Raw genomic sequence first — 26,763 nt, forward strand, 5'->3', positions numbered from 1 at the left:
AATGGCACCAGCATCCATCTTGTTACCTAAGCCAGAGGATTTTGTGAAATGACCCTTTCATAGATAGCTGGTGAAGAGTAAACTGGCACAGTAAATTGCTGGTGCCATTCACCAAGACAGAAAACAGGAGGAAAGATGCCAGGCTCAAATTCTGAGTCTACAGTTCACTAGCTGAGTGACCTTGAGCAAATTACTTAATCTATTTCCTTATCTGTAAAGTGGGTTTAAAGATAGTATGTACCTCACCGGGTTTTTATGTGGATTAAACAATAATTGTTATTTATTAAGCACTATGTTAAGTACTTTACTTGGATTCCTTCGGAAATGATGAGTACCTTGTCCAAGGTCACTCTGCTACCAAGTGGCAGAGCCAGGCCTGGAACCCACAGTTCCCTGACTCCTAAGCCACCCTCTTCATTGTCACACTATCTGGAGATTGTCTATCAAATAGGGAAATACTTATAATATAATGTTAAGTAAAAAGTGGACAGCAAACTGCATAACCAGTGTGAGTACAGCCATGTTATTATTTTAAAAAAGGAAATAATCTACAAATAGAAAAGGCCAGAAGGAAATATAGCAAAAGGTTAAATGTTGTATTGGGGTTATTTTTGTCTTCTAATTTTCTATTGCCTATGTTTTATTTAATATACATACTTTTTACTAAAAATAAAATACTTAAAACGTTAAACATTCATTACATAAAAAACAAAGTCCACAAACTGTTCTCATGTTTGACTGAAAATTACTCTATTGGTATCTCTTCTCAGTTTTAGTCTTACTTCCCTGAACAGAAATTCTTTCCTACTCTCAAAGGCCAGAGTAGGAAGTAGGTATTGCAGCCATGTTCACCGCCCTCCCACAGCTGACAACCTGGCCACTGGAGCAGGCTGTCAAAATCAGGCCTGTGGGGAGGGAAGTTCCAGACGGAAACCGGGCTTCTACCGCCTAGGGCTTTCTGGACAGCGCTACTTGAGATCAATTACTTTTTTTTCTTCTTCTTTTAAATAACCGGCCGAATGCTCTTTTTCCAGTTTTGGCTGAGTTGTTAGCTTCATCCCGGTGGCGACGCCTGCCAGATACCTGGTTCCTTGAACACCGCCCAAACTGGTCAGGCCAGTCCGCCCGTGGTTGTTTCTGCCAGGACTTGCCCGTGTTTGTGTGTGTGTGTGTGTGTGTGTGTGTGTGTGTGTGTGTGTGTGTTAGAGACCCACCCTTCTCCCCAGCAACCCAGGTAGGTGGAAGGAAGCTTCGGGGACCAGCCTGGCAGTCAGGCCCGATGGGTGGAGCTGAATTAATCTAACCTGGAATTTCAACTTGGCCTGAACAACAGGTGAGGGGAAAAAAAGCAGCAGAGAGAACAGGCAGTTTGGCAACTGGGAAATAGTCTTACTCCTTGCCCCTTGGCTGGAAAATAGCCCGGGGTGACTTTTCAAAGTGTCTGCTCTGGGTTATAGGGCTCGGTTGCGCCACGGCCCCCTCGGTGGCTGTCCGAGCCCCTCCTGAACGCTGTCCTCCTCGGTTACCCTCCGCGACGCGCCCGTTTCCCCTCCTCTGGGAGGCAGGGCGGGGGTATCGGATTAGTCTTTGTTTTCGAAGCGAAAGAGCCGAGAGCGGCGCGGGGGAGGCTCGCGATGGCAGGGGCCCGGGGTCCGCCTGGGTAGGGCGCTCGGCCGTCACCCCCGCGAGGGTGCCTCCCGGCTGGCCCTCGGCCTCTGCTCGCGGGTATCCCCTCCTTGCCGGCCAGGCTGACTCGGTACGCAAACGCGCGATGTACCCCATTGTCCTGCCTCGGAATGAGCGAGCGAGCGGCTGCCAGGAGAGGGGGGTCAGTCGGGCCCGGAGCTCAGGACTCCCGGGGGCGCCGGGGCCGTCCCAGGCCGCTCGGCCCGCAGGGAGTGGCAGGAAGTGGGGACACCGAGGCCAGCTCCGCCGAGGGCCTAGACTGGGAGGTCCGCGTGCCCCACCCCGCGCCGCCCGCCGCGCCCGCCCGGGCTGCAGAAGCGCCGGAGGGCGGTGGCGGCCAACCGGAGGAGGGCGGCCGGGTCCCGGGAAGACCGACCGCTGTGGAGGGGAAGTACTGCAGGTGCAAAGGCGCGGCGTCTGGGCCGAGCCCTGCCCCCACCCGCTCGAGGACGGCCCGCGCCGTCCCCTCCCCCTCCGCGGAACTCCCCCTTCGCGTAGCCCCGAGCCCGGCGGAGGGGGCGGCGGCGGGGCCGGCGGGGCTCGGCGGGGCTCGGCGGGGCCGCACGTGCGCGCCCTCCCGGGCGGGGGAGTCCCCGGGCGAGCACGTGCCGCGGCGCGCGGGGGGCGGGGAGTCCCGCGGACGCCTTCATTGCTGCTGCTGCTGCCGCCGCGGCCGCCGCTGCCTCTTCCTTCCTCCTGCGCCGTCCCCTCCTCGGCCCGGGCGGGGGGCTCCGTGCGCCGAGCTCGGCCGGGCCAGGCGCTCCAGGAGGCGGGCGCCCCAGGCGGCGGCGGCGGCCGCGACGGTGGTGGCGGCGGCGCGGGCCGGGAAACTTTGCCCCTTTGTGCGCTCCGCCCCGGAGGCGGCGGGCAGGTCGGTGCAGTCGGTGCCTTTCCGGCTCCGGGGTGGGGGAGGGGAGGCGTGGGGGGGGCCCGGCCCGCGGGGGAGGGGATGGCCCGCGGGCCGGCCGGGGGGCCGCTACTTTGTTGCGGGAGACGAGGCGGGGGTGCTGCGGATCACAGTGTAGCGGAGCCGGGCGGGGGCGGCGGGGCGGGGCGGGGGCTGCGGAGCCGCCGGAGCCGAGCGGCCGAGGCCCCAGAACAAAGGAGCCCGAGAGGCTGCGCGCGCGCGCCGGGCCTGAGCCGGAGCGCGCCCCCCTCCTAGCGCCCCCTCGTCGGAGCGGGCCGCCCTCCCGGGTCCGGCCGTCGGGCGGGGAGCGCGGCTGGGCGGCCAGCGCGGGCTACCCCGGGCGCGCCCCTCTCCAGGCCGCTTCCGTGCAGGGGGCGCCCGGGCAGCCCCGCCGAGTGAAGCTCTCTGCAAACTTTATTTTGAAAGCTGTGCTCCCCTGGGGAGGGCCTAGCCACCTCCAGTGAGGGGTGTGTGGGAATTTTGGCAAAACTCTCCCAAGCCCATGGGGGTGGGGCGAAGGACAACTTTCTTAGAAATCTCACCTTGACCACCCATTAAATTCGCCGTCCAGGTTTCCTTACCACCCTGTCAGGCCCTAGGCCTTCTCCCTCAGGGAGCGGGTGCTAGTGTGCCCTGCCAGAGGTTCTGGGCAGAACTTCATGAGAGCAAGCCCATTCTCTTCCCCCATCTTCTCTTTTCCCAGAAGCAGGAAGAGGTAACATGTGAAAGTTGTCCCCGAGCCCCGAGTGATGCGCTTCCCCTTTCTGTCTCTTTTTCAGGCAGCGCTGCCTTCTCCATCATCCTGACCCGGGAGAAGAAATACCGGAGGAGAAACTCCTCACCCTGCCCTGCCCCCATCACACACTTACTGGCACACCTCATGCTTGGGTCCAGAGTGGGTGAGGGTGAAGAACCCACCCAGCCAAGATGATCCCTTCTCTGGGGACTGCCGCTGGTGTCCTCCCCCAGATCCCGGGCCCCAGCAGGTGGGAGAGTGGCCCCCAACTGAGTCCTATCAGACTGCTGCAGAGGAGGTGAAGAGGGGTTGAGAAGAGGCACCCATCCCGGAGCCTGGAGCTACTTGCCTTCACCCTGTAGATTTTGACTGCTTTAGGAGAGAAGGACCTGTTGGTGGCCTTTGGAGGCAGGAAGCTGGACTGTGGCTCTGCCCCAGCACCTATGCCCCCACCTCTGGCAGCGTCATGAGTCAGTTTCAGGTGCCCCTGGCAGTCCAGCCAGACCTGCCAGGCCTTTATGACTTCCCTCAGGGCCAGGTGATGGTAGGGGGCTTCCAGGGGCCTGGGCTCCCAATGGCTAGGAGTGAACCCCAACTCCGAGGGGGTGGAGATGGGCGGAAGAAACGGAAACGGTGTGGTACTTGCGAGCCCTGCCGGCGGCTAGAAAACTGTGGGGCTTGCACCAGCTGTACCAACCGCCGCACACATCAGATCTGCAAACTGCGCAAGTGTGAAGTGCTGAAGAAAAAAGTGGGGCTTCTCAAGGAGGTAAGCTGGATCTTGCGTGGCTGCCCTGTCCCTTCCTTGAGGGTGCTGTATTCACAGGGGTCTTGCTAAAGCCAGTTAAGCCCATTCTCCCGTTTTGATCCTCCTGGTCCAACTTTGAGTGGGGCCATAAATAGGAGTGTTGCTGTCTTTGGAAGCTGTTTTAGGCTCCTTTGCCCGGCCGACAATTGATAGGAGAGGAACCGGGTTGTAGAGGGCTCTGAGCTAGCAGTCTCATCTCTGATGTTTGCATTTGATGCAGGACAATGATATCCATCCAGCTTTATCTCTAGAAGTTTCTTGTCCTGCTTGAAGCCTCAGATGTGTTTCAAGGTCACACCAATGCTTGGGTGATGTGGGGAGTGATGGTGTCAGGTAAGGGTTGGAGGCTGATGGGTTTCGAAATAAAAATTTGGAGCGACAGGATGTTTCTATGCTACCCTGATGGAGTGGGATGTTTCTTTCCCTAAATCTTTTTGGGTGCCATCGTTTTTGGGATGATACCTGAAACTGTTTGGGAATTTTTGTTTGGGAATTTAATGAGAAACCCATGATTTGGGTTCCCCTACTAGACAGTACTTCTTGAGGTCAAGGACCATTTATCTCTGTGTTCTCAGGGCCTGGCTCAGTTCCTTGGTGTGTAGTAAGCACTCAGATACTAATTGAACGAATGAATGATGTGTTTTTGAGACACTGTCAACCCCAGGAAGGAGTACTTCCTTAATTTGGAGTAGGGAGGCAGAGAGAGGGAAGGAGTTGGAATGAGAGCAGAGGAGGAAGTGGAGAGGCAGTGACCCTGCACTGGCCATCTTTCCTTTCCATTCTGGTGGTGGGCTGCCAGCGTGAGGTTGGTGGCAGCTGTAACAGCGGAGAGTTGGCAGAGGTAGGGACGAGTGAAGTTGAGCAGCTTGGGAGGAGCAGTGTAGCGGCCGAGGTTGCTCCAGGCAGCGGAACTGGCGCTGGACAGAGACGGAGGCCTGCACTGTCTGCGGGACTCCCCCGCTCTGCCACTGATTTGTCCGAGGGCTCGGACAACTCAGGTCCCCTCTCTGGGTCTGTCTTCTGCCTGGGGAGATGCAAGGGTTGTGCTTGATGGCCTTTGAAGCCCTCTCTAGCTGGGCTGGAAACCACTGTACTTCTGAGAGCCGGGGTACCTGTGGCTTCCATGGGCTGGCGGCTTGCACTCGGGATTTCCCTGACTGCTGAGTTCAGAGCTGTGCCGCCAGCTTGGTGGGGCTGTGGTCCCGTGGCTGGGAAGAAAGATCCAAGTGTTTTGGTCAGGAAAGTGGGTGTTGCTGGGGTGTTTCTGCCCCTTCTCACCTTGTCTTGCCCACTCCCTGTGGAAGCTGCATATCACGGTCCAGGGACGGCCAGGGATGGCGGACTGATGCCGTTATTTCCCCGGCCTCAGGTTAAAGCAGACATCTGGATCACATCTGCAGCTCCCCACCCCAGCCTGGGAGACTGTGTCCAGCTCCTTTATGTTGCTGGTGTTTGGGGGAGTTGGCATCCTGCTGGCCCAGTGCTCTGTGAGTCCTTTCTGAAAGGGGGGGTGGGATCAGTGGTAGGCTTCACTCCTGGGCATGAGATCTCGTGTTTTGGTATAAGTAGGACCTGCTTCGTCTACCTTGTAAAGCTTGATTCCTTTGCTTGCTTCCTGGTAGGGTTTACCTCCTTCTCTTCCACCTTTCTCTTACTCCGTTTCTCTCAAACCCTGGGGGATGAAGGGGGCTGAGCTTTCTGGGCTGGAACGCGTGGCTCTTGTGAACTGTGTTTAAGCTCTTCTTTCGGCAACAATGAGGCATACCTGAGTGAAAGGGGCTGGGAGTGAAGCCAGGGGCCTGTCATCCTTGTGTGGAAGCTGCTGGCCTGGGCTTCTGGTGGTCGTGGTTAAGAGACCGGGGATCTGGCTTGGCTGAGGCTTAGAGACAACCCCTCGGAGAGATGTCTACATCCCTGTGGACCTTGCCATGGCCGGCTGCCCCTCTAGGCCCCCAGGGTCAGGGAAAATGTGGCTGGTGTCCTGTGATCCCCCCTGGACAGAGGGTCCACGTGCTGATCTGTGCACCTGTGCTGTCCCATGACAGAGTTCTCCCAGTTTCTGGAGAAACAATGGAAGGGGGACAATGGAGTGAGCTTTGTCTTAAAGTTAACTTTCTTTGACTTAAAGAGCAGTACTTTGTTTTAAGGATAGGTACTTTCTACTTCTTGATGTTTAAAAGTGTGCTTTTTTTAATGAAATGGAGGTGTTGATAGAAATTAGATCTAGAATTACAAAATGGTAACTAGTGTCTGTCTCCACAATTTTTTTAATTTGGTCCTTGAAGGCTGAAAATGTGGGAACCACTGTCCAGGCTACACTGCATTTGATGTATTGTATCTCTGGCAGAGTTGACAGGCCCAAGAGGCTGTGCCTGAGTGAGGGAGCCCAGGGAGCCAGCCCAGTGTTTACAGCCCCCAGGGGACTGCTGAGACCTTCACTAGGTCTGAGCAGCCATGTAGCAGAGGGAACATGTCCCAGGATTTGGGAGGTCAGGAAAGGAGGAGACCCATAGAACTTTATTTTTTTTCAAGCTGTGCATGCTGTTTATTTTTTTACTTTTTTAAATTTTTAAATTTTATTTATTTTTTTATACAGCAGGTTCTTATTAATTATCCATTTTATACATGTTAGTGTATACATGTCAATCCCAATCTCCCAATTTATCGCCCCCCGCCCTCCCCGGCCGCAGCCACTTTCCCTCCTTGGTGTCCATGTGTCCATACATTTGTTCTCTACATCTGTGAGACCCATAGAACTTTAGAACTTGACCCCTACTCTTCAGGTGGGACAAGACATAGCATCCCAGGAGCCTCTTGGGAATCAGACCCTCTCTTTGCACCTGTGCTTCTCAGCGTCTCCTCTTCTGGGCACCTTTCTTTACTTCCATCCTGTCTCCACCTCCTGCAGCTTCCTTTGGGGCTTCCTCTGAGCTATCTGCTGACAGATGCTTTGTGTCATCCTGTAAGAGGGGGAACATTATCTTGACTTTCTTGTCTTCCTTCCCTGCTCCTCACTTTTTTACCCAGTGCGGGTAGGTGGTGCTGCAGAGCCCATCTACTCAGAAAAGTTCAGCATTTTAGTACTAGAGGCAGCTCCCAGGGCTGGTCCTGTCCACCACAGAGGTAGGTGATTACTTACTCCTCTGTGCCCTAAAGAGAGGTAACACACCTGAAGGGGTTCATTCCTGTAACTGAGGTCTTCCTTCCTAGTTCCAGGGAGGATTTAGATCCTAGGCTGGTGTTGGAGGCTGTTTGACTTCCACATTCTTTTTACCTGAGTGGTGGCTTGTAGCACAATGAAGACGACTGATTAGAAAAGTAGGATTTGGTGAGTGTGAAGATACAGAACCCAAAGTAAGGGCTGTGCCGCTGACTCTCTTGAGCATTGGTTTTTTCATATGTCAGATGGGTTAACCCTTCTTCGTGAGGATTAATTGAGATAAAATATGCAGAATGTCTAGCACATGGTAGGTAATCAGTGCACGGTGACAACACATTCCTAGAACATCTAGAAAAGAATTAATCTTTATGCATAAGAATTGTGTTTGTTAGTCTCTGAGCTTTAATTGTTTATTAAATGTTTGTTTCAAGACATCCCTGCTTGCTCATAGAACTGTGGGGCCAGGCAAAGGGAGGGAGACATTTGCCGGTCTCTTTGCTGGGGGAGGAGGCTGGACACCCAGGAGCAAGGAGCCACTGTGGCCCAGGGCCTGACTGAAAAGTTGCTCATGGTGAGGGAGGTAAATGTCTGATAAAAAGGGTAGGAGAGAAACCCTTTGTGAGAAAGACTTCCCTAGAAGTATGTATACATAAGGCTGGAAGCATGACTGAGAATGTTGTGGGTGAGAAATGAAGAGAAATAGAAATATGTATGGTGTGTCTAGCCGTCAGCCAGTTGGATTTAGTGGCTGAAACAAAGCTCTGTGCCAGTTTTGAGACAGGATACCTTGGAATTGGGGATCTCTCAACAATATCAGAACCTGACCACTTCTTGCCTCGCCTGCTAGTAGCTCTGTCTTCCTGAAGATGGAGGCTATGAGGAGGGATGCTGTCAGGCTGGCACCAGTTCCCACCAGCAAAGGAAGAATTGATTGGTAAAGTAGAAGTGATGAGACTCTTTAGAGAAAGGGACCCCATCTCAGCATTTGTGAATCCAGAGAGAAGCCTGGGCAAGGAGAGGTGTTTACCATAGACTTTAGAAAATTGTTTTTTCAGTTGTAAACAGTTTTAACCCCATGGCTACAGACTCTAAAAGGGAAGTTAGCTGGAGGGGTAAGATTGCTTTTTAAAAAGGAAATGCTGACTTAACAGTCCTAAATGGTGCCCTAAGGAGGAAGGTGGTGGGACTGGGGAAGATCTGAACCATCTCTGTGGCTGCTTGGGCTGCTGTGTAGTGAGTGCAGATAGTAAAAGACCATGCTTTTTACATGGAAAGGGGTGCGGTTCAAGTGTAGTCTGACGCTTTAAGAGGAACATTAAAGAGTCCAGTGGCCAGAATGTGCTGAAGTGGTGGAAAATGCTCAAGACAATAAAAGTCTTTTATATATTCCCAGCAAGAGCATAGAAGGAAGGGACAGTCTTACAACTTTGGAGCAGAACTAGTGACAGAGAGAGAGAAGCCACTAGATCCCTGTCATGTCAGGGAGTATAAACTGGGGAGAGACCACAGCATGTGTGGTTAGGAAAGGAGAGCCAGCTACCCTACCTGAATCTGAGTCATTCACTCCCTACTGCACACCTTCAGGAATACTCATGGAATGATATCGTTATGGAATTCTGATGATTGGAAGAGGGCCAAAAGACCAGAGACAGGCAGAAAGTTCCATTTTTCAAAGAGATTGTGGAAATTGTAAACCAATGTCAGTTTTTGACAGTTCTAGAGCAGATTTTTTAAAAGGTGGTTCGTGAGATTTAGAAAGACAAGTGGTGAGCTTTGAGGGTCCCTGTGGTTCTTTACAAAGAAACTCAGTCAAACCAATGGGCCTGGATTTCTGCAGATAAATGATGGTATTTCCTGCCAGCTTCGTGGACAGATCAGAGGACCAGTTTTTATTTAAAGTCATCCTGAAGAGGGCACAGGTATAACTGCCTTGTTCAAACTTTTTATCAACCAGTGTGGATCAGGGATTCCATGTTGGGATCACCTGGATCCCACCCCCAGGGATTCTAGTTTGATTGGTCTTGGGTGGCTCTCTACTGGGCTGGGGCTCCCCAGGTGTATCTCATGTGTAGTTACAGTGGAACTCCTCTGACACAGATGAGAGCTGAATGACGGGCAGCCACCTGGACTCTTTACTGCAAGTTGCTCACCTGAGTCTTAGGGCACCTGAATGGTTTACAGCCATACTTCCACCTTGCTAATCAGTGGACCAGCAGCATCGGCATCACCTGGGAGGTTGTTAGAAACGCGGAATCTCAGGCCTTACATCAGAGTTACTGAATGAGAAGCTGCACTTTAACCACGTTCCCAGGTGATTTGGATGTCCATGAGAGTTTGCGGAGCCGGTCTGTGGCACTTCTGTGAGTGGAGAAGGGGATGGGGCATGGAGAAGGGGACAGAAGTGAGTCTTTTTTTTTTTTTTTTAAATTTATCTATTTATTTATTTATGGCTGTGTTGGGTCTTCGTTTCTGTGCAAGGGCTTTCTCTAGTTGTGGCAAGCGGGGACCACTCTTCATCGCGGTGCGCGGGCCTCTCACTATCGCAGCCTCTCTTGTTGCGGAGCACAGGCTCCAGACGCGCAGGCTCAGTAATTGTGGCTCACAAGCCCAGTTGCTCCGCGGCATGTGGGATCTTCCCAGACCAGGGCTCGAACCCGTGTCCCCTGCATTGGCAGGCGGATTCTCAACCACTGCGCCACCAGGGAAGCCCCAAGAAGTAAGTCTTGATGAACAGAGGTAAAGAACTCCAGTTGCAGGGACTTCCCTGGCAGTCCAGTGGTTAAGACTTTGCCTCCCAGTGCAGGGGGTGGGGGTTCGATCCCTGGTCGGGGAGCTAAGATCCCACATGCCTCGCGGCCAAAAAATCAAAACATAAAACAGAAGCAATATTGTAACAAATTCAATAAAGACTTTAAAAATGGTCCATATCAAAAAAATCTTAAAAAAAAAAAGAGGTAATGGGAATAAAAATTTGGCATATCACACTTAAAAAGAAAAAAGAACTCCAGTTGCCAACAAGGGTAAGGAGGGTGATCCAACCCATTTGCCCTGTAGGCCAGGGAGACGAGAACATCTTGAGATTTACTTCATGTTTATTCTTGTTTTTCTGGAGTCCATTTCCTTCTAGTCTAGTGAGTTATCAAGAAAATAAGCCCTTTAAGAACTTGCGTGTGTGTTCTGAGAACAGTCGGGAAAGGGTTCTCAGAAGATGTTTGCTGCTCAGCAGTCTGACTTGGGACATGGGAGCCCCACGACGGAGTAGTAGCTGGTGGTAGTTGTGAACAGGAGGAGCACACCCATAGAACCCTGGATCTCATGGAAGGGTCTGGAGGCTTAGGAGCTGAAGGGATGTGTGCCCCCTATTCATAAGATGTAGGTAGGAGCAGGTGTGATCAGTGGGTAGGTGGGTCGTGGTGGCGGTAGTAGTGGTGATGCAGATATTTAAGTTGAATGATAGAACAAGGGGTTAAGGAGATTGGGGGCAGTCTGGAACAATGGGCCTCAGCCAAACTCAATGGAATTTAATCAGGGTAAATCCAAAGTTCTGCACTTGTTTTTAAAAAAAAGAAAGAAATAGCAGGTAGGAATAGCTGAAACTCTAAAAGGTGTGCTGACAGCCTGTCTCTAGGAGCTCTGTCAGAGTAGTCACATGCAGGACAACTGAAAAAGATGAGTAGAGGATCGCAGGCTAAGACGAGTCCTGTGTGGAAGAGGGAGTCAGTTCCTTTGTGTAGGGGAATGTGTGGAACTTTTATTAGAGGGTAGAAGTTAGCAGGTAGACTGAATGCATGTTTGTTTGCTTAATATCTTTATTGGAGTATAATTGCTTTACAATGTTGTGTTAGTGTCTGCTGTAAAACAAAGTGAATCAGCTATACGTATACATATATTCCCATATCCCCTCCCTCTTGCATCTCCCTCCCACCCTCCCTATCCCACCCCTCTAGGTCGTCAGAAAGCACTGAGCTGATCTCCCTGAATCCATGTTTGAAAAAAGAATTTTCTAACATTTATAGCTGTTCCAAGACTGAAGAACCAGCCCTGTGCCTGCATGGGTCTGAGTAGAGGCTGGATGTTCTGGCTGGGATGTTACAAGGACGTCCTCTGTCAGGTGGGGTCTTCCACACGTGGTGGTCTCTTGCTCAAACTGTGTAAAGTATAACATATTCCTTAGACAACTACATTGCAGAAGAAACATTGCTCTTAGGCCATAACGTTTTTGGTCAATTTCTAGACCTGATCTCAGACCTGGGTTGGAATATGGTCTGTAAACTCTCTGAAAATTTCAGCCAAGTGTGTGAATGTGCAGAGGTATATTTTCTCAGGGGAGAGGGGCTGTGGTTTTCAGCAAATTCTCAAGAGTATTCATGACCTCCCAAATTTAAGAAGCATGCTCTACCTGAGCTGTCCAATATGATAGCCATTAGCCATGTGTGGCTACAAAAATTAAAATTAATTAAAATTAAATTCAGAAACTCAGGCACACTAGCTACCTTTCAAGTGGCTTGTGTGTTAGATTTTTTATCAATATGAGTAGTTCTACTGGGCATGGAGTTTCCCTGCGTGGTCTCTGAACCCTCACTGAAGACTGTTTCTGGGTTGGGGAAGTAGCTGTCCCAGTTGGTGATTCCTGGAAGGATTTTTTGGGTTAGGGTCCCTGTTCCCACCCCAAGGTAAGTGGTGAGGGATATGGAAGGGGCAATGCTTTCCTGAGTTCTAACCCACGGCAAAGCGTATTGCGTCTTTTTTTTTTTTTTAACTGAGCATGCTCTCTTTATTTATTGCTTCCCTTGAAGGCATGGGCCATGTTTTAATTATCTGCTGTGGGGAAAAACAATAGGAATGCGGTGTGGCTCCCCATCTGAAGGGCTCTCTGAAGCTGCCTCTGGGGGAAAGTGGCTTCTCCCACCCTCACTGTGCCCAGCAGCCCTGGTGAAGCTTGCCTGAGGGTTCTTACTCGGGCACATGCCCCACCCCAAGTCAGCAGTCGCCTCTCTGCCTTGGGCCTCTCATCCTGGAGAAGGCAGTGTGGTGACTGGGTGAGTTGAAAGACCACATCAGGGATCTCAGGAGTTGTCACTAATTCCCCCTCCCCTTCCCGTCACTTCTTTCTAGTTCCCTTGTGGATTGAGGGCAGGATGCTCAGGAAGAGAGAAGGTGTTGGAAAGGAATACGACCCCTTTATCTACCTTGAGCCCTGCTGCACTTTGGCTGTGAGAGTCCTTTAGGGTTGCTTTGGGCCTCTGCCTGAGTGTGTCTGTGCAGGGCCCAGGCTGCTGGCACACCTGGAGTGGACACACCCCTCTGTGGCCTTGTCTCCTGTCATTTGCTTAAGAAATCTGATAACCTAAGTTTTTATTAGTCACTGAGGGAGGGAAAAAAAAGAAGCCGGCGCCCAGTGTGGGGTAACTGGCCAGCCTTCCGGTGACCACAGTGGGTTGCTTGCTTGCTTCAGGTCGCACAAGCTCTGTTCCTGCACTGCTGGCTCTGACCTGTACATGTTCTAACTCCCTTGTGCCCTGTCTCCCCACACCCAGCCAGGGAGTTCGTGGACAGAATAATGCACCTCCCACTACTAGTAGAGCAGCAATTCTAGATGCTCCAAATGGAAAGGGAGTTGCATTAGGTAGAGTCATTTGGGAGCATTTGCCAGAATGCATGTGCCCCATAGTCCCCCACCCCATTTAATTACTGCCAGAGGAAGCCTCAGGAAGGGGTGTGGAGATGCTGGGTCAAAAACAAGTAGCAAGGTACTGGACTATAGAGTCTGTTCCCTTCTGAGCCTTTCTTGTGGGAAGGACACTGGGTGGCTCTCTCTGGTCTCATTTTGTTCTGTCTTTTTATTGATTTCTCTGCCCTTTAAGAGTAAGCTCTGGGTACCCCAGTTCCCTGGTTGAAGCTGGGAATGATCCTGGAGCCCTAGAAGAGAGAGGGAATGGCATCCTCTCACCATGAGCCTGGGTCCTGTCTGGATGGTTGACACTGCAGGATGGGGTGGGGGCGTTGGGAGCCAGTGAGAGGAGAAGAGCTGGTGCTAGGAGGATACGGAGGGGAGGCACCTTCCTGGAATGCTTCCTCAGTCCCAGGACCTCCAGTGTCCCCTGTGCCGGGGGAGGGCAGCTTCTCTCTCTGGTGTCGCTTCAGTTTCCAGAGACAGGACGTCATCTGCTTTGACTGGTAAACCTGCAAGTTGCCTTCCCAGCCTCCTTCAGCACATCTCGCCTGGGACTGGCTGTGTGCGAGGCGCTGCGCTGAGCCTGAGCCGTCGGTAAAGGGGAGGCAGCATTTACTCTGTCCTTAATGAGCTCACAGTCTGGGGAGGGAGGCAAGCGTGGCAACAAATTATTACAGTCTGGTAGGGCTACAAGGGAGGGAGGCCTTGAGGGCAGAGACCAGCCTTAGTCACTGTTAGGTGAAGAGAGACCGTCATGGAAGGGAAGGGACCTGTTTTGAGAGTTTCAGCGTAGTGATATGTGAAAGATGAGGGGGGTGCTTCTAGGAGGAGGGAGGCATCTCCCCTGAAACTGAGCTGTGCAGAGATGCTACTCGAATGCTCACGGCTGGCGGCAGCGGTGTGGAAGGACGCAGACAGACCACAGGGCACCAGCTGAGGGTGTTCATGGATCCTCAAGGTGGAAGGTAAGATGCTTTGTGTTAACTATTCTTGGAAGACTTCCCCTGGGGCTGCCCCCAGGTTTCTAAACCACTCAGTATTCCTGTCTCACCTTCTCAATGAAGGTACTGTGTTATTTGCTTGGATCCTGGAACATTTGGTGGTCCAAGGCTATTGAATTTGGGGTGGGGAGACCGTGATGAGGTTCATGGAATATAAGACCTTCTTACAAGCATTTTGGATGGCTTGTGGGGTGTGGGCAGAGCCACAGCTGCTGCTTGTCAGCCTTGGGGGGTCTGGGTGCATTCTGTTTGTTGGTATGGAACTATGCAGGTGGAGTTGCTGGCTGGCTCTGTTTTCCCTCTGACATCACTGGCTGCCTGAGTTCAGTCTGGTTCTGTTGCATCTCCAAGGAGGAGCACCTTTTCTTCCTTTGCTGCTGTTCTTTCACCTCCTTGTCTTTCTCCTCCCCGAGATTGCCGTTGATACAGACTTCCGCTGCCAAAGCTAATTGTGAGGCCTGATCAGTGAATGAAGGCAAAGGCAGTTCCCATGACAACTGCAAAGAGTTTGAAATATAGGGGATGATGCGTGTGTGATGGGCTGCAATTACTTGGGTGGAAATTGATGTGTGGACACCGGTGACTTCAAACATAGGCTCTGAAGGTGGAGGGGATGTTGGGTTTCTTTGGCAGATCCTTTGTGTGATGGAGAGGGAAGGGAAGGTCACAGATTTCCCCCACAGTCAATTCCAAGTGCCTTCAGTGTGTGGAATGCTGGGCAAACAAAACAAAACAAAACAAAAATCCCCCGGGGCTTTGAAGAGGCACGACTCTAGCCATTCTGGTTGGAGAGGCAGGACACACAGAGAGACAGATAGCAGTACCAAGTGTCAAATGAGAAACATTGGAAGTGCTGTCAGCTGGCAGAGGTCTAGGGTAACCTGAGAAGGCTTCCTGGAGGAAGTGGGGCTTGAACTGAGCTTTGAAGTAAAGCCCTGTGGGGAGTGACCTCCTTTAGGACACAGCCATGGCAAGAGAGGAGAAGTTGTCATCTACCCCCTGCCAACTCTAGAAGAGGTAGGTTGATAAGAAAATCATAGAGCTACACAGAGCAGCACCAGCTGTATTGCTACGAGTGTGGGGGAGCCCTGCTCAGTCTCCCAATTTTTCCATCTGTAGAATGGGCATTAATAATTCCTGTCTCATTGGTTTGTTTAGAGGGTTAAATAAGATACAGTACATCATGGTCCAATTATGGGGCTTGGCATGGGGTTGCTGCTTGGTTGATGATCCTCATATAAACCCCCCCGAATCTATCTCTGGATGCATCCCCATTTCCTAGTCTTTATATATCTGTGTGGGTTCTGGCCTGTAGGTAACTGTGTTTCTGAGGTTCTCTGTGTTGGGGTATTTTGGGGATTCTGAGAGTGAGTTAATCCATTCACCTCTCCCTAGTGGGGAGGGCCGTGGCCCCATTCTTCCTGCTGGGAGTGCAGTGGGGTCTAGGGGTCATGATGGAAGGTGGGGAGGGACCTCCAGCTCCTATGCAGAGGGGTCCCAGGCACCTCTGGGTTGGTCACTGTGAAGCCCCAAGTGTAGAAAGAGGGGCAGATAGGGGAGGGGGTCAGGTGTGAGGTGTGGAGAACGTCCCTGCTGGAGGCAGAGTGGCCCCGGCATGCGCCTCTGTGACTCCTTGGAGCTCTAGCATTCCAGGTGCTTCAGAAAAGGGCAGGAGGCCAGGGTGGGATAGAGATGGTTGCAGGTGCCCTGCCTTGGGGACCACGGGCTCTGCTAGGGTGTCTGCAGGCTGCGGGGGTGGGGGGAGCCGGGACCTGTGGTTCAAGCAGAGAGTCAGGGTGGCTCTTGCAGCCTTGTGAGGAAGACGTGTGCTGGCTGAACAAGGCTCGGCCTCGGCTGTAGTTCAGATGGCAGGTCGTATCCTCCCAGGAGAGCAAGTATTCCTCTGATCCCTGGGGACCTCAGAGAACACGCTGACCAGGAGAGTGTCCTCTGCATCTCAGTGCCCAACCCCCTGCCTCTCCACCCTCCTTGTGTAGAAACTCAGCTCAGCACATTCCAGCTCTGTGCAGAGCCTAGTGAGTGGGGAAGACGGGGCCCCTGCCCACGTGGGGAAGACGGCCGTGTAAATAAATAACTGCACTTGGTAGTGACAGCTCTAGAAGAGGCCCCAGGAGGAGTGGGTGAAGCTCCTGAGGGCTAGATGAGCTGGGAAGGCAGCAGTGGCAGGTGACGTTTGGATTAAGCCTTGTACCATATTAGCTTGCCAGGTGGGGGAGAGGGAAGGGAACCTAGGCAAGGAGCAGTATTGCCAAGTCTCTGAGGCATGAAAATATTACTGTTCTCAGACCCATAGCTTAAAGGGAAGTGGTCTGGTTCAAGAGACCCTATCCCTCTTTAAGTTTCCCTGAGGTTGGCTGGGAGAGAGGGCTTAAAGAACTGGAATGAGAAACACCTGGGCTGGAATTCTAGCTCACCACTCACCAGCTGTGTGTTGATGGGCAAGTAATTTAACATCTCTAAGCCCATTTTCCCATAAGGTTGTGTGTGGACTAAGTCAAATGAGATGCTCCCACGGCATGGTTGGCACAGGGCCTGGTACCTAGCAGGGGCTTGATAAACTGTGGCAGCCACAGCAGCAACAGAATTGATTGTTACTATCCAAACAGTGTTAGTTGCTCTTATCCAGCAGCAGACTGTATGAGGGTGGGTGGGGCAGGGGTTCTGGGGACTGGGATAAAGGAGGGACTTCACTTGGCCTGGCCAAGGTAAGAGCCAAGGGGTGCAGAAACCCATGGCTCAGGACAGTGCTCCTTGCCCTGCCTTGTCACCTGCCTTGTCACCTGCCTTCCTCCCTGCCCTAGGGAGGAGCCCAGTAGGGCTGCTCTTTGCCCCCAGGGGTGAGGCAGGTGTGGGTCCTAGTGCCTTCTGGAGTCTCCTCACCAGAGCCCAGCTTTGCTGTCTCTCATGAGGCAGCTCATCCCATTCTGAGTACCCCCTTGGAGCTTCAAGTAGGGGGCAGTAATTGGGCAGGTGTGGTGAAGTTGGTAGTAGAGCACGTCACTGAAGTGAGCTCTCACACATCCTAACTAGTCCTACAAGTCACATCTGTGAGTTGAGAAGTAGCACACAATGAGCTCTCTCAGAAATTGAGTGGTAGCTAGCAGCACCTGCAGTGTGGCAGGCACTGTGCTGCATTTTTTCACAGAATCCTCACACCTTTGTATGAGGTAGCTGCTTCTGTAAAATAGAACTGCAAAGTAGGCTAAGGGAGGTAAGGTACCACCACCAAGGTCCTGCAGCTAGATAGTGGAGCCAGGAACTGAACCAGATACATGAGTACCAGAGACCATATAAGGGTCCCCCTCCTGGAAGGCAGAAGCTCTGGGGTGTTCAGCTACAGGGAGGGGATGGGGTGAAGCAGAATGTCTCCTGGGTTGCCTAGGAACTGCAGGGCTTTCCTCTCCCCGTTCTGTTCTTTCTCCTTCAGTCTCCTGGGTGTTGCAGCCTTCAAAGGCTCAGAGTCTGGGCTGCCTCCCCTCCTCAGCCTTTCCAGGGGATGGGAAGCCCTGAAGTCTGGAGGCGCCACCTCCTGTGGCCTTTCTAAAAGAGGAGGAAACATTGAGGGTGGTGGTGGCGGTGAGGCTGTGTGGAGGGGGTGGCCTACGTTCAGGCACTAGGGATGAGTGATCCTAGGGTGAGGTGTTGGTTGGTGTTCGTGTGCAAGGGAGGGCAAGTCTGATTTGGTGAGGCTTTGAGCCACAGGCAGTGTTGGCTTCAAGAGGAAATCTGCTGGAGGGAGGGAGGAGTAGGGCTGCATAATGGTTGAGAGGCTGGTCTGTAGAGCCGGATAGACCTGCCTTGGAGTCCCAGTGTTGCTGTTTTCTGGCTGTGTCACCTTGGGTAAGTTACTTCACTTGTCTTGCCTTGTTTCCTCATCTGCAAAATGGGGTAAAGATTCATACTGCCAAGGCTTTATTTTTTTCTTCTAAGATGGCAGGGGCTATTGCTTTTATAGCGCCTAGCACTGTCCTAGCTGCTGCTAGGATGAGGCAGTTTGCTGGTGTCCTAGGGCTAGAGAGTGGCCTGAGGGGGAAGCCTGCCAGCATCTGCTCGACCCCGACGCAATCTGTCTTTGACCCTGGAGATGCAGAGGATGCCTCTGGGTATTACCTTCGGGTCCCCGACTCCGGAGTTGTTGAGGGTGTCCCGGGATCCCCAGCCTGCCGGGGAGCGGCGGCGGGCCTGGGCCACAGCCAGCTAGGCTCCGGCACCCTTGGCTGTGCCCCCGCCTCCCGGCTGGGCAGGTCCAACCCCCGGCGGCCCTGCCCCCGCTCGGCCGGCCGCGGGGATTGGCTGGCGAGCGCGCCGCCCCCTCCACACCAGCCTCGCCGGCGGCGGGGAGGGGAGCCAAGCCGGCAGCTGGCCGCCGCCGCCTCTGCAGTGCCTCCCTCCGTGCGCTCCGGCGGGGATAATGGGAGGCCCGCCGGCCGATGCACCAGAGGAGGCCGGCCGAGGTAGAGCGGGCAGGGCGGGGAGGGACGAGGCTAGACCGGACGCAGGAGGAGGGGCAGAGCCCTCCTGGATCTTGGGAGGGTGGAAAAAGGAGAAATGAAAACAAAAACACTCTGGAAGGCGAATGAGCCCTTCCACCGCGCGTCTGGGTGGCAGCTGGAGGCAGGAAGATGGTCCCTGCTATCCTTTCTTTCCGAGGCCCCCTGCCTCCCCTTCGCCCCCTTTCCCTGCAGCGGTGCTGGGGGTGCAGCAGAAGGACTTTGCTGCTTTCCTGGTGTCAGCCTGGCTCATCAGTCTCTCCGGCTTCTTTTGCAGGTGGAAATAAAGGCTGGTGAAGGAGCCGGGCCGTGGGGGCAAGGGGCTGCTGTCAAGGTACCTTGTGTGTGTGTGTGTGTGTGTGTGTGTGTGTGTGTGTGTGCGCGTGTGTGTGTGCGTGCCTGTGTGTGTGTGTGGTAGAGGTGAAGTGTTTGATGGGATTGGATAAAAATAAAGGGTCTCCTCTGGTGATCCCTTAATCTCCCACTGTGTGTGTAGCAGCAGCTGAGGGGGAGGGGCGGCGGGGGTGTGGGCGGCCAATGAATTCTCAGGCCTGTGTGGGTTTTGTTTGGATTCTTTTTGCTTTCTCAGCTGGATGGTTTGGGTGCAGTTGGGATTGGGTTTGTTGAACTGGTTTTTTTTTTTTTTTAAGACATGCAACCCACTCCCACCCTTACCTCTGGAAATCTCTCGAGAATGTCCCTGCCACTGTTGGTTTGCATCCAATCTGCAGAAATCCCGGGCGGGGGGTGGGGGGTGGGGGGGGAGAGGTTAAGGGGGAGGGGGAATTGTGCTCCTGAGTCTGAAGCTGATAGGGTGTCATTAGTCATGCTGCTGTCACCATGGAGATGGCTGGAGGAGAGGAGGTGGTGGGGGTGAGGATATTTTGGGTAGGGTGGGGGCTGATGCAACATCATGACTGGGAATCCTGCAGGCGGTCGGCTGCTGTTACTCTGTGCAGCTTGGTGTCTGGGGGACTGGAAGGGAATGTTACCAGGTGCGTGGGAAGTGGAGAAGGGGGCACTGAGCTTCTCCATGTGGTTGTCTCAGGGCCAGGGCTGGGGTATTTGGGGCAGGGCAGAGTCTGTGGAATATAAGCCATTACGAGGAAACACAGATGTTCCTCCCTGGTTGGCAAGGACCAGGATCAGTAGGTTTCCTTGGGCTTTGCCCTGTTTTCAGAGCTGGGGATCCGCTGTGAGTTTGGGATTACTCAGCAGTATCCTCTGCTGGCCCAGGGTGGAGAAAACAGAGCAAGAGGCAGCTCAGTGTGGCTGCCTCTCAAGTCAAGAGAAGAGAGGCTGGGGAAGGAGTGTAGGGATAGATAGGTAGGCAGGGCAGGACTGGATGGGACTTCTAGGAGGAGGGAGCCCATTCCTGCCCCTGCCTCAGCTCTGTCTTCTCCTTCAGCCCCTGGAGCCTGTGAGGAGCTGGGGGAATCTGGTTGCTTGGGTAGCAGGTGAGTGAGCTGCTCATGTCCCCAGATGCTCTGAGATTTTTCTCCCTGGAAATCCTCCCCTGGCTTCCTGGGAAAACTGCGGGAAGCTGCCTGGAGGTGCTGGAAGTGCCACCCTCACTACCTGGGTGGAGACGCTGTCAGGGAGGGGCTCTGCTTTCCCGGAGGGGATGGGGGCTACTGGGTGAGGCTGCGGGGTGGATCAGGAGCTGGGGTGGTTCCCTGGCTTCCTCCCAAAGGAACTTACAGCAAGGAAGTACTTGGGGGAGGGCAAGAATTTTGATTCTGGGAGAAGGAGAAGAGCCAGGTGGCATTGGCTCCCCTGGGGAGCTGGGCAAGCCTTGATGAGGATGCTAGTAGTGGGTGACCACCTGGGACAAGACCGTGGTAGGTCCCTGAGGCAAGCAGAGGTGGTTGATACTGGCGATGCTGTGCGTGGGGAGGAGAGAGCTGTGAGCTCACTCCACACCCCTTCTCCGGTGAAACCCGCAGGTGTCACCTCCACTTCCGCCTCTGGCCGCCCACTGCTGTAATCACCTGTGTGCTGTTGAGGGCTGTGAACACGGAGATCATGGAGTACACCTGTTTTGCCCTCTACCCTGGGGAAAGCAGGACAAGGGGATGAAGGCAGATGGGCTCAGGGAAGGGGCAGCCCCCTCCCTCCTCTGTGTCTTTGGCCTTGTCAGCCAGAGCTTCTCTGTCTGCTGGGAGGAAGGACTGCTGGCAGGTTTGTTTACTCCGGAAAGCACCCCCTCCTGTCTAACGATGGCTTCTCTTCAGGTCTTTCCAAGTGTGTTCTCCATTCCTGTCTGCCTGCATTCTGCTGTCCCTGCCGTCCTGCTGGAAGCTCCCAGCTTAATACCACCACCCTTAGTGTTGTGGGCATGGAGCAGGGCTCCCTGGAAAAACAGAGGACACCCTTCAAACATGTCTTCCTTCTTCCCCCTTCTCAGAGTGGGGCCTGAGCTGGCGGCGTTTTTATTATTTATTTATTTTTAAAAAATATTTATTTATTTTGGCTGCATCAGGTCTTAGCTGCGGCATGCGGGATCTTCGTTGCGGCACGTGGGATCTTTCGTTGCGGTGCGCGGGCTCTCTAGTTGTGATGCGCAGGCCCTAGAGCTCACGGGCCCTAGAGCGCGTGGGCTTAGTTGCCCTGCAGCATGTGGGATCACAGTTCCTGCGTCCCCTGCATTGGAAGGTGGATTGTTAACCACTGGACCACCAGGGAAGTCCCTGGCGGCGTTTTTAAAGCTCTGAGGGGTCTGTGCTGATTTTCATTGTTAAGTTGTCTGTTGGAAAAGCCTAGCTTCCTCTTGGTCCAGCTTACCACTGCCAGCAAGCACTTGGATCTGAGTCCCTGTTCCTGGTGCCACCTTCCCCCCAGATAGTTTTCTTAGGTGGCCAGTTGAGTGTGGTGTCCCACATACCCTGGTGGAGCAGTTTTGCTAGATCCTCTTCCGTCAGGAGGTGGTGGTGTAGGAAGATGTGTGTGGCGTGTGAGCTCATTCAGATCAGGCAAAGACTCTGGGACACAGGACAGAGGGGTCTCCCAGTCTGTGTTCCCACAGGATGGGCACAGGATCACAGGATGGGTAAGCCCCCTGGGTGAAGGGTATCCAGCAACCAGTGGGAATGTGCTCATCTACTGTGTGCTGAGTCCTGCCAGGGTTTCAAGAATATTCATGATGTAGGGTGTGCGTCATGCCTAGCACAGGCATAGAGTTGAGCTTGATGATCGCACGTGGTCATTTACTGTCTCGTGTGTTACGTGTCTACCCACGATACCCCAAGGAACATGCCATAGCATACGCTGTTGCCACTGCCTCCCTCTTTGCAGCCTGGACAGGAGCGAGCGCCCAGTGCCGAGAGCACCAGGCTGCCCTGCTCTCGGGCTCCCACACTGCTCCCATACTCTGCCGCATGGGAACCCTCCACTGGCTGAGGATGTGTGCAAACTATTTTGGAACTGTGCCTAGGATCTCTGCCTTCTGTCTCTCCTTTGGACCACTGCTCCTTTTGTCAAGGATCTGTGATCCTCCATTTTCCACACACCGTGGGTCACTCCTACTAGTTCTTTCTCGCCTGCTCTTCCCACTCTCCAGCTCTCTGTGTGGGTCCAGCGGGAAGTCTTTTCTCTCTGAGGTATGTTTACAAGCAGTAGTGAACTTGGGGAGATATGGAAGCAGGTGAGCATATAGAACGATGATAGGAAAGGAACCAACCAAGAGGATTTCAGAGTTGAGTTTGAGAATGGAAAGAGAGGGCTTCACCGTGCATAATAAGCGGTAGAGTTAGAGTCCCAGAGCTCAGCTCCGCCTCCTTGGTGACCCCAGCCATTTTTTAACGTTGTGGGAGAGCGGGAAGACTTTGTAGTACAGATAGGTGAGTGAGCCCAAGGGAGAGCCTTCCTGCCCACCACGGTGCAGGCCTTGGAGCTGCCTGCAGGGGTCACTGTGATGGCTCCTTAGCCCCCTTGCTGGGCTGGCTGAGGAGGGACCTAGGTGCTAGGCTCCCTCCAGCTGTAGGTGGACATTTCTGCTAGAAACCATCATTGTGGTCTTGCCAAGTCCCCTCCCATGCCCCCGAGGCTGTAGCAAATGGTTTGGCTGGCTGGGGATGGGGGCAGGGAGTATAGGGAGGCCTTGGTTTGGCTCAGCTTTTGGGTATCTTGTCTTTCCCACCCTGACCTCCTGGGCTTTTGGCCTCGTTTTCTCTCCTACTCCGGCATCTGGCAGTCAGCTGAGGACTCCCCCTCGTTACCAGCCTGTCTGGAGCTTCTGAGGAGGAGATAGCTTCCTTATGGATTAGTTTAGGAAGCCGTTGGGCAAATAGAGATGGGGTGGCTGAGACAATTAAAATCCACAGATTATCATGCTATCCAGAACTGTGATCCTATTCCCATTCACTTTATCTCCCTTTCTTCCTCCCTTTGTCTTTCTGCATTTACTGAGTGTTTACCATGTTCCAGGTATAGTACTAGGTCCTGAAAAATAAGAGAAATCATTATGATTTGATATTCACAACATCACTAGAAGTAAGAGACATTGACCAAGTTGCCTAAAACTGTAACACTGTGTGAAAACCATCATTGGCAGTTGTTGTTGTTGTTGTTTTTTAAATACAGTAAATGCTTTTGATCTTTGTGTTGGGGTTGTGAACTAGCATGTGGCAGACCAAGCCTCTCACCCCCAGCCAGCCCTAGCTCTTTACATCTGCTTTCATCATCAACTTAGTGGACCTCAAAGGACTTTGAAGGAAGAATCAACATGCCAACTGTATATTCAATAAGTTAGTGTTTCCAGGATCTGGCGATTACAGATTAGGGTAGTGGGGTCAGAAATGGACCAGCTGGGACGATAGCTTAATTTTGTTTGTTTTTTTTTAATTTTTAAAATTTATTTTTATTTTATTTTTTTGGCTGCATTGGGTCTTCATTGCTGCACGCGGGCTTTCTCTAGTTGAGGCAAGCGGGGGCTTCTCTTTGTTGCGGAGCACGGGCTCTAGGTGCACGGGCTTCAGTATTTGTGGCTTATGGGCTCTAGAGCGCAGGCTCAGTAGTTATGGCGCACATGGGCTTAGTTGCTCTGCGGCATGTGGGATCCTCCAGGAGCAGGGATTGAACCCGTGTCCCCTGCATAGGGAGGCGGATTCTTAACCACTGCGCCACCAGGGAAGTCCTGATAGCTTAATTTTGAAAGGAAGGTGTTGGCTTTAGATGTGTTGGGTTTGACATTCAGGAAAAGCTGGAAGAAAATACTGTGCCTGGGCAGTTTACCTTGAACCTGAAATTGTCTTCTACTCATTTGAAGTGTGTGGGTCCTGGAGCCCTTACTGCTTTAGGAGCGCCCATGAGGCCACTGGCTGGGAAGAGGAGGATGAGAAGTGCAGTTGTCCAGTTTCTTTTCCTGTCTAATCCTAACTCTCCTACTCTTGGGTTCTTTCATTAGCCATGCGGCAGTCCCTGGACTTTAGTCTCCTCTGTAAAATGAAGGGGTTGCCTCCAAAGTTAGTTTTTCTCAAACTAAAAGGGGGGGAAGGACCTTTTTCCTAATTCCCAAAATACTGCAGACCAAAACAGGTCCTACTTTGTACAACTAGTTGGCAGCTCTAGCCACGTGTGGCTCCCCTCAGGAGTTCAGCACCATCTAGACCAATCTGTTAGCCATTGGATGAGGTGGTCCAGCAAATGTACACTTGGACGGAGCAGCAGGTTCAACTCGCAGTGCTGGTTTCTAAAAGCTTATTCTTGGTTCCTGTGTTTATGTTGTGGTGAACTGGTGATAAACAGTTTATGGGCCATTCCCTGAACAGCATTACTTTAGAACTTTGCTTCTGGGAGAGCAGAGGGTCTCTGTTTTGACACCTGTCTTCCATAGTCTCCATCTTGGGGACAGAGCCATCACTTGGAAGAGTAGAGATCTTGCTGCCCCCGAATTCTCTTGGAATACTTCAAAAGATTTTACTTGCATCTCAGCCTCTGTAGATAAGGATGCCTCCTGTCTGCCCTTTTATATCTGCAAGTCTCAGGTTCTCATGGTGGATCGTCAGGACCTGTGGGGCAGGACAGAAGGGGCAGGACTCTGTGAGTGCGTGCGTGCGTGCGTGTGTGTGTGTGTGTGTGTGTGTGTGTGTGTGTGTGTGCTGCATGACTTAGAGGAAGAGAACAGTTAAGGCTGAGGCCAGGCCCCTGTAGTTGCCAGAGTGAACTTGGGCCCTGCCAGACACTAAAGCTCCATTGCCTTGGGCAGGGTACCTTGACTTCTGACCTTTCTCCATTTGGTGGCTTGAACAAGTTCAGGCTGGGTGAAGAAGGTGCCGTCTGACTGTACCAGGCTCTGCTGGACCCAGAGCCGGGAGACCGTGCCTTCCCAATTGGGATCATTGTTGCCCTGCACCAGAACTCTAGTGGGGAAATACAGAAATGGATTTTCAGTGGAGTGCTGGAGGCTGTGCCCAAGAGATGCCTACCCTGTTTTTCCTGGCACTGCAGATTCCTTTCTCTTCTCCACCTGTGCTCTCCATCCTAACATGCTCTTCACGGCCTCAGCCCGTCCCCGTTCTCACCCCTCGTGCTTTGAGCTCAGCCCTAAGTAGACTGAGCAGAGAGACGGCCTGCAAGAGCACTGCTTTGCAGGGCATGGGCAAAGGACTCCTTGTGTCAGAGTTACCGAGGAGCTTGTAAAAATGCTGCAGGGCTGCCAGGCCGAGATAGCCATCTGTTGGGGTCACACCTGTGGGTTCCTGTCATATAACTAGGTAGAATGGATGCAGGATGACTGGGTGTGGGAGCCCCAGAGGTGAGTGTTGGAACCTCTCAGCAGGTGAGTTGCGTGGCATCCCCTTTTCACTGCCCCTACCACTTGTCCCTGAGCCAGGTCCTACCTGATGATTGAGCTATACACTGACCTCTGCCCTGTGGCCCTTTTTTCCACTGTTATTTCTCCTCGGTTTCCTGTTTTCCAGCTGTGGGTTCCCAGTGGTGTCATTTGGACCCTGGGTAGTAGTTAGGGCTTAGTTCTGGGGTTGTGTGGTTGGAGTGGTATATGCCTTGGGGTTGTATTGACAAGTGGTCTGGAGCGGTCTGAACACCCAGCTGGGAGCCAGAGCCCAGGGTTCGGTGTCCAACCCCTGGGAAGCCCCTCCCCCTTACTTTCCAGAGGCTGCCTCCTCCATGTGGGGGGCATTGCTCCTCGCTGGGTCTCTGCTGAGGTCTGGGGAAGCGGCATGTGGAGGAAGACCTGGGCGGGTGGCAGGGCACTTCAGCCCTGAATACTTGCTCCCCTCCACAGCCTCCACCAGGATGCGCAGGGGCCACGCTTCAGCTTGCCTCCAGAGTTTCCAGCGGCCGGGCCCTCTGGTTCAACTAGTTTAGTGCATATTAGAATCATCTGTGGAGCTTTTGAAAAAGAAAATATCAATGTCTAGGCCTCAGACCCAGAGAATCTGATATAATTGGTCTGGGGTGGAGCCCAGGCCCCAGCAGTTTTCAAAGCTCCCCAGGTGATTTAAATGTGCACTCAGGGTTGAGAGCCACTGCCCTCATTCATTTTGGCTTTCCCTGTGTCTCCTATATCCCTGGCTTGTCCTGGAATTTTTTTTCTCATCTATTGATAATTATAGTGAAAGTCTTTCCAGATGCTGTATTTATTAAGACAACGAGACATGTCAAGCAAAATACTGGATTGAATGTTCTGTTCTATGAAACTGATCCATAGGTTCATATTAAAACCAGAATTTAAGAGGGAAATTCTGTAGCTGATGACAGAAACTCAGTGTTCTCCTCTCAGCTTTTAATTTTAAAAAACTTTTATTGAAGGATAGCATACACACAATAAAAGCACATACTGTGTACAGCTTGGTGAGTTTTCACAAAGTAAGTACACCTGTGTAACCAGCACCTGGATCAAGAAATGAGTACCCTTACCCCATTGCCATTGTTCAGAATTTCTGAAGCATTTGGGCAAAGTAGGTGAAGCTATGCTTAGTATAGCAGTGTTTTCTTGCTTTGGGCCTGGAGGGCTTCAGCTGGTCCTCTCTCAGGAACACCTTTACACGCCTGTGTGGGTGTTCTTGAAACTGAGTGGATTTCGAGGTGATAGGGCGCAAGGCAGAGGAGTCCTGCAAGCCCCTCCCTGGTGTTACCCTCTATTCTGTCTACCCTTTACTTCCTTTTCCACCTTGGCCTTTAGGCTTGTCAGTCCTCAATCTTGGCTAAATCCAAAAGTCTGTAACATTTTTTGGCTTTTTAATCTCTTTTTTGATTATATAGATACTACATGTTCCTTGGAAAAATTCAAAAATAGAAATAAATAGAAGGGAAGGA

At 52.6% G+C, this 26,763-nt stretch overlaps 1 protein-coding gene across 8 annotated transcripts in view; it reads left to right on the plus strand.

Moving 5' to 3' along the window:
- The first annotated feature begins 2,012 nt into the window (after nt 1–2,012).
- The window catches only part of TET3 (tet methylcytosine dioxygenase 3), a 111,515-nt gene continuing 86,764 nt past the window's right edge, over nt 2,013–26,763 (plus strand). For 2 of the 8 annotated variants that reach the window (XM_068564360.1, XM_068564363.1), the window contains exons 1-3: nt 2,013–2,086; nt 3,373–4,098; nt 18,761–18,817. In XM_068564360.1, the coding sequence (XP_068420461.1) occupies nt 3,796–4,098; nt 18,761–18,817 (360 nt within the window). In that variant the 5' untranslated portion in view covers nt 2,013–2,086; nt 3,373–3,795. Of the gene's footprint in view, nt 2,087–2,516; nt 2,558–3,372; nt 4,099–11,316; nt 11,409–13,869; nt 13,937–18,365; nt 18,448–18,760; nt 18,818–19,407; nt 19,479–26,763 lie in introns of those variants that run through there. The other 6 variants (XM_068564361.1, XM_068564362.1, XM_068564364.1 and 3 more) reach the window with 6 other exon arrangements.

This window comes from Eschrichtius robustus, chromosome 15 (assembly GCF_028021215.1).
Source record: "Eschrichtius robustus isolate mEscRob2 chromosome 15, mEscRob2.pri, whole genome shotgun sequence".
NCBI lineage: Eukaryota > Metazoa > Chordata > Mammalia > Artiodactyla > Eschrichtiidae > Eschrichtius > Eschrichtius robustus.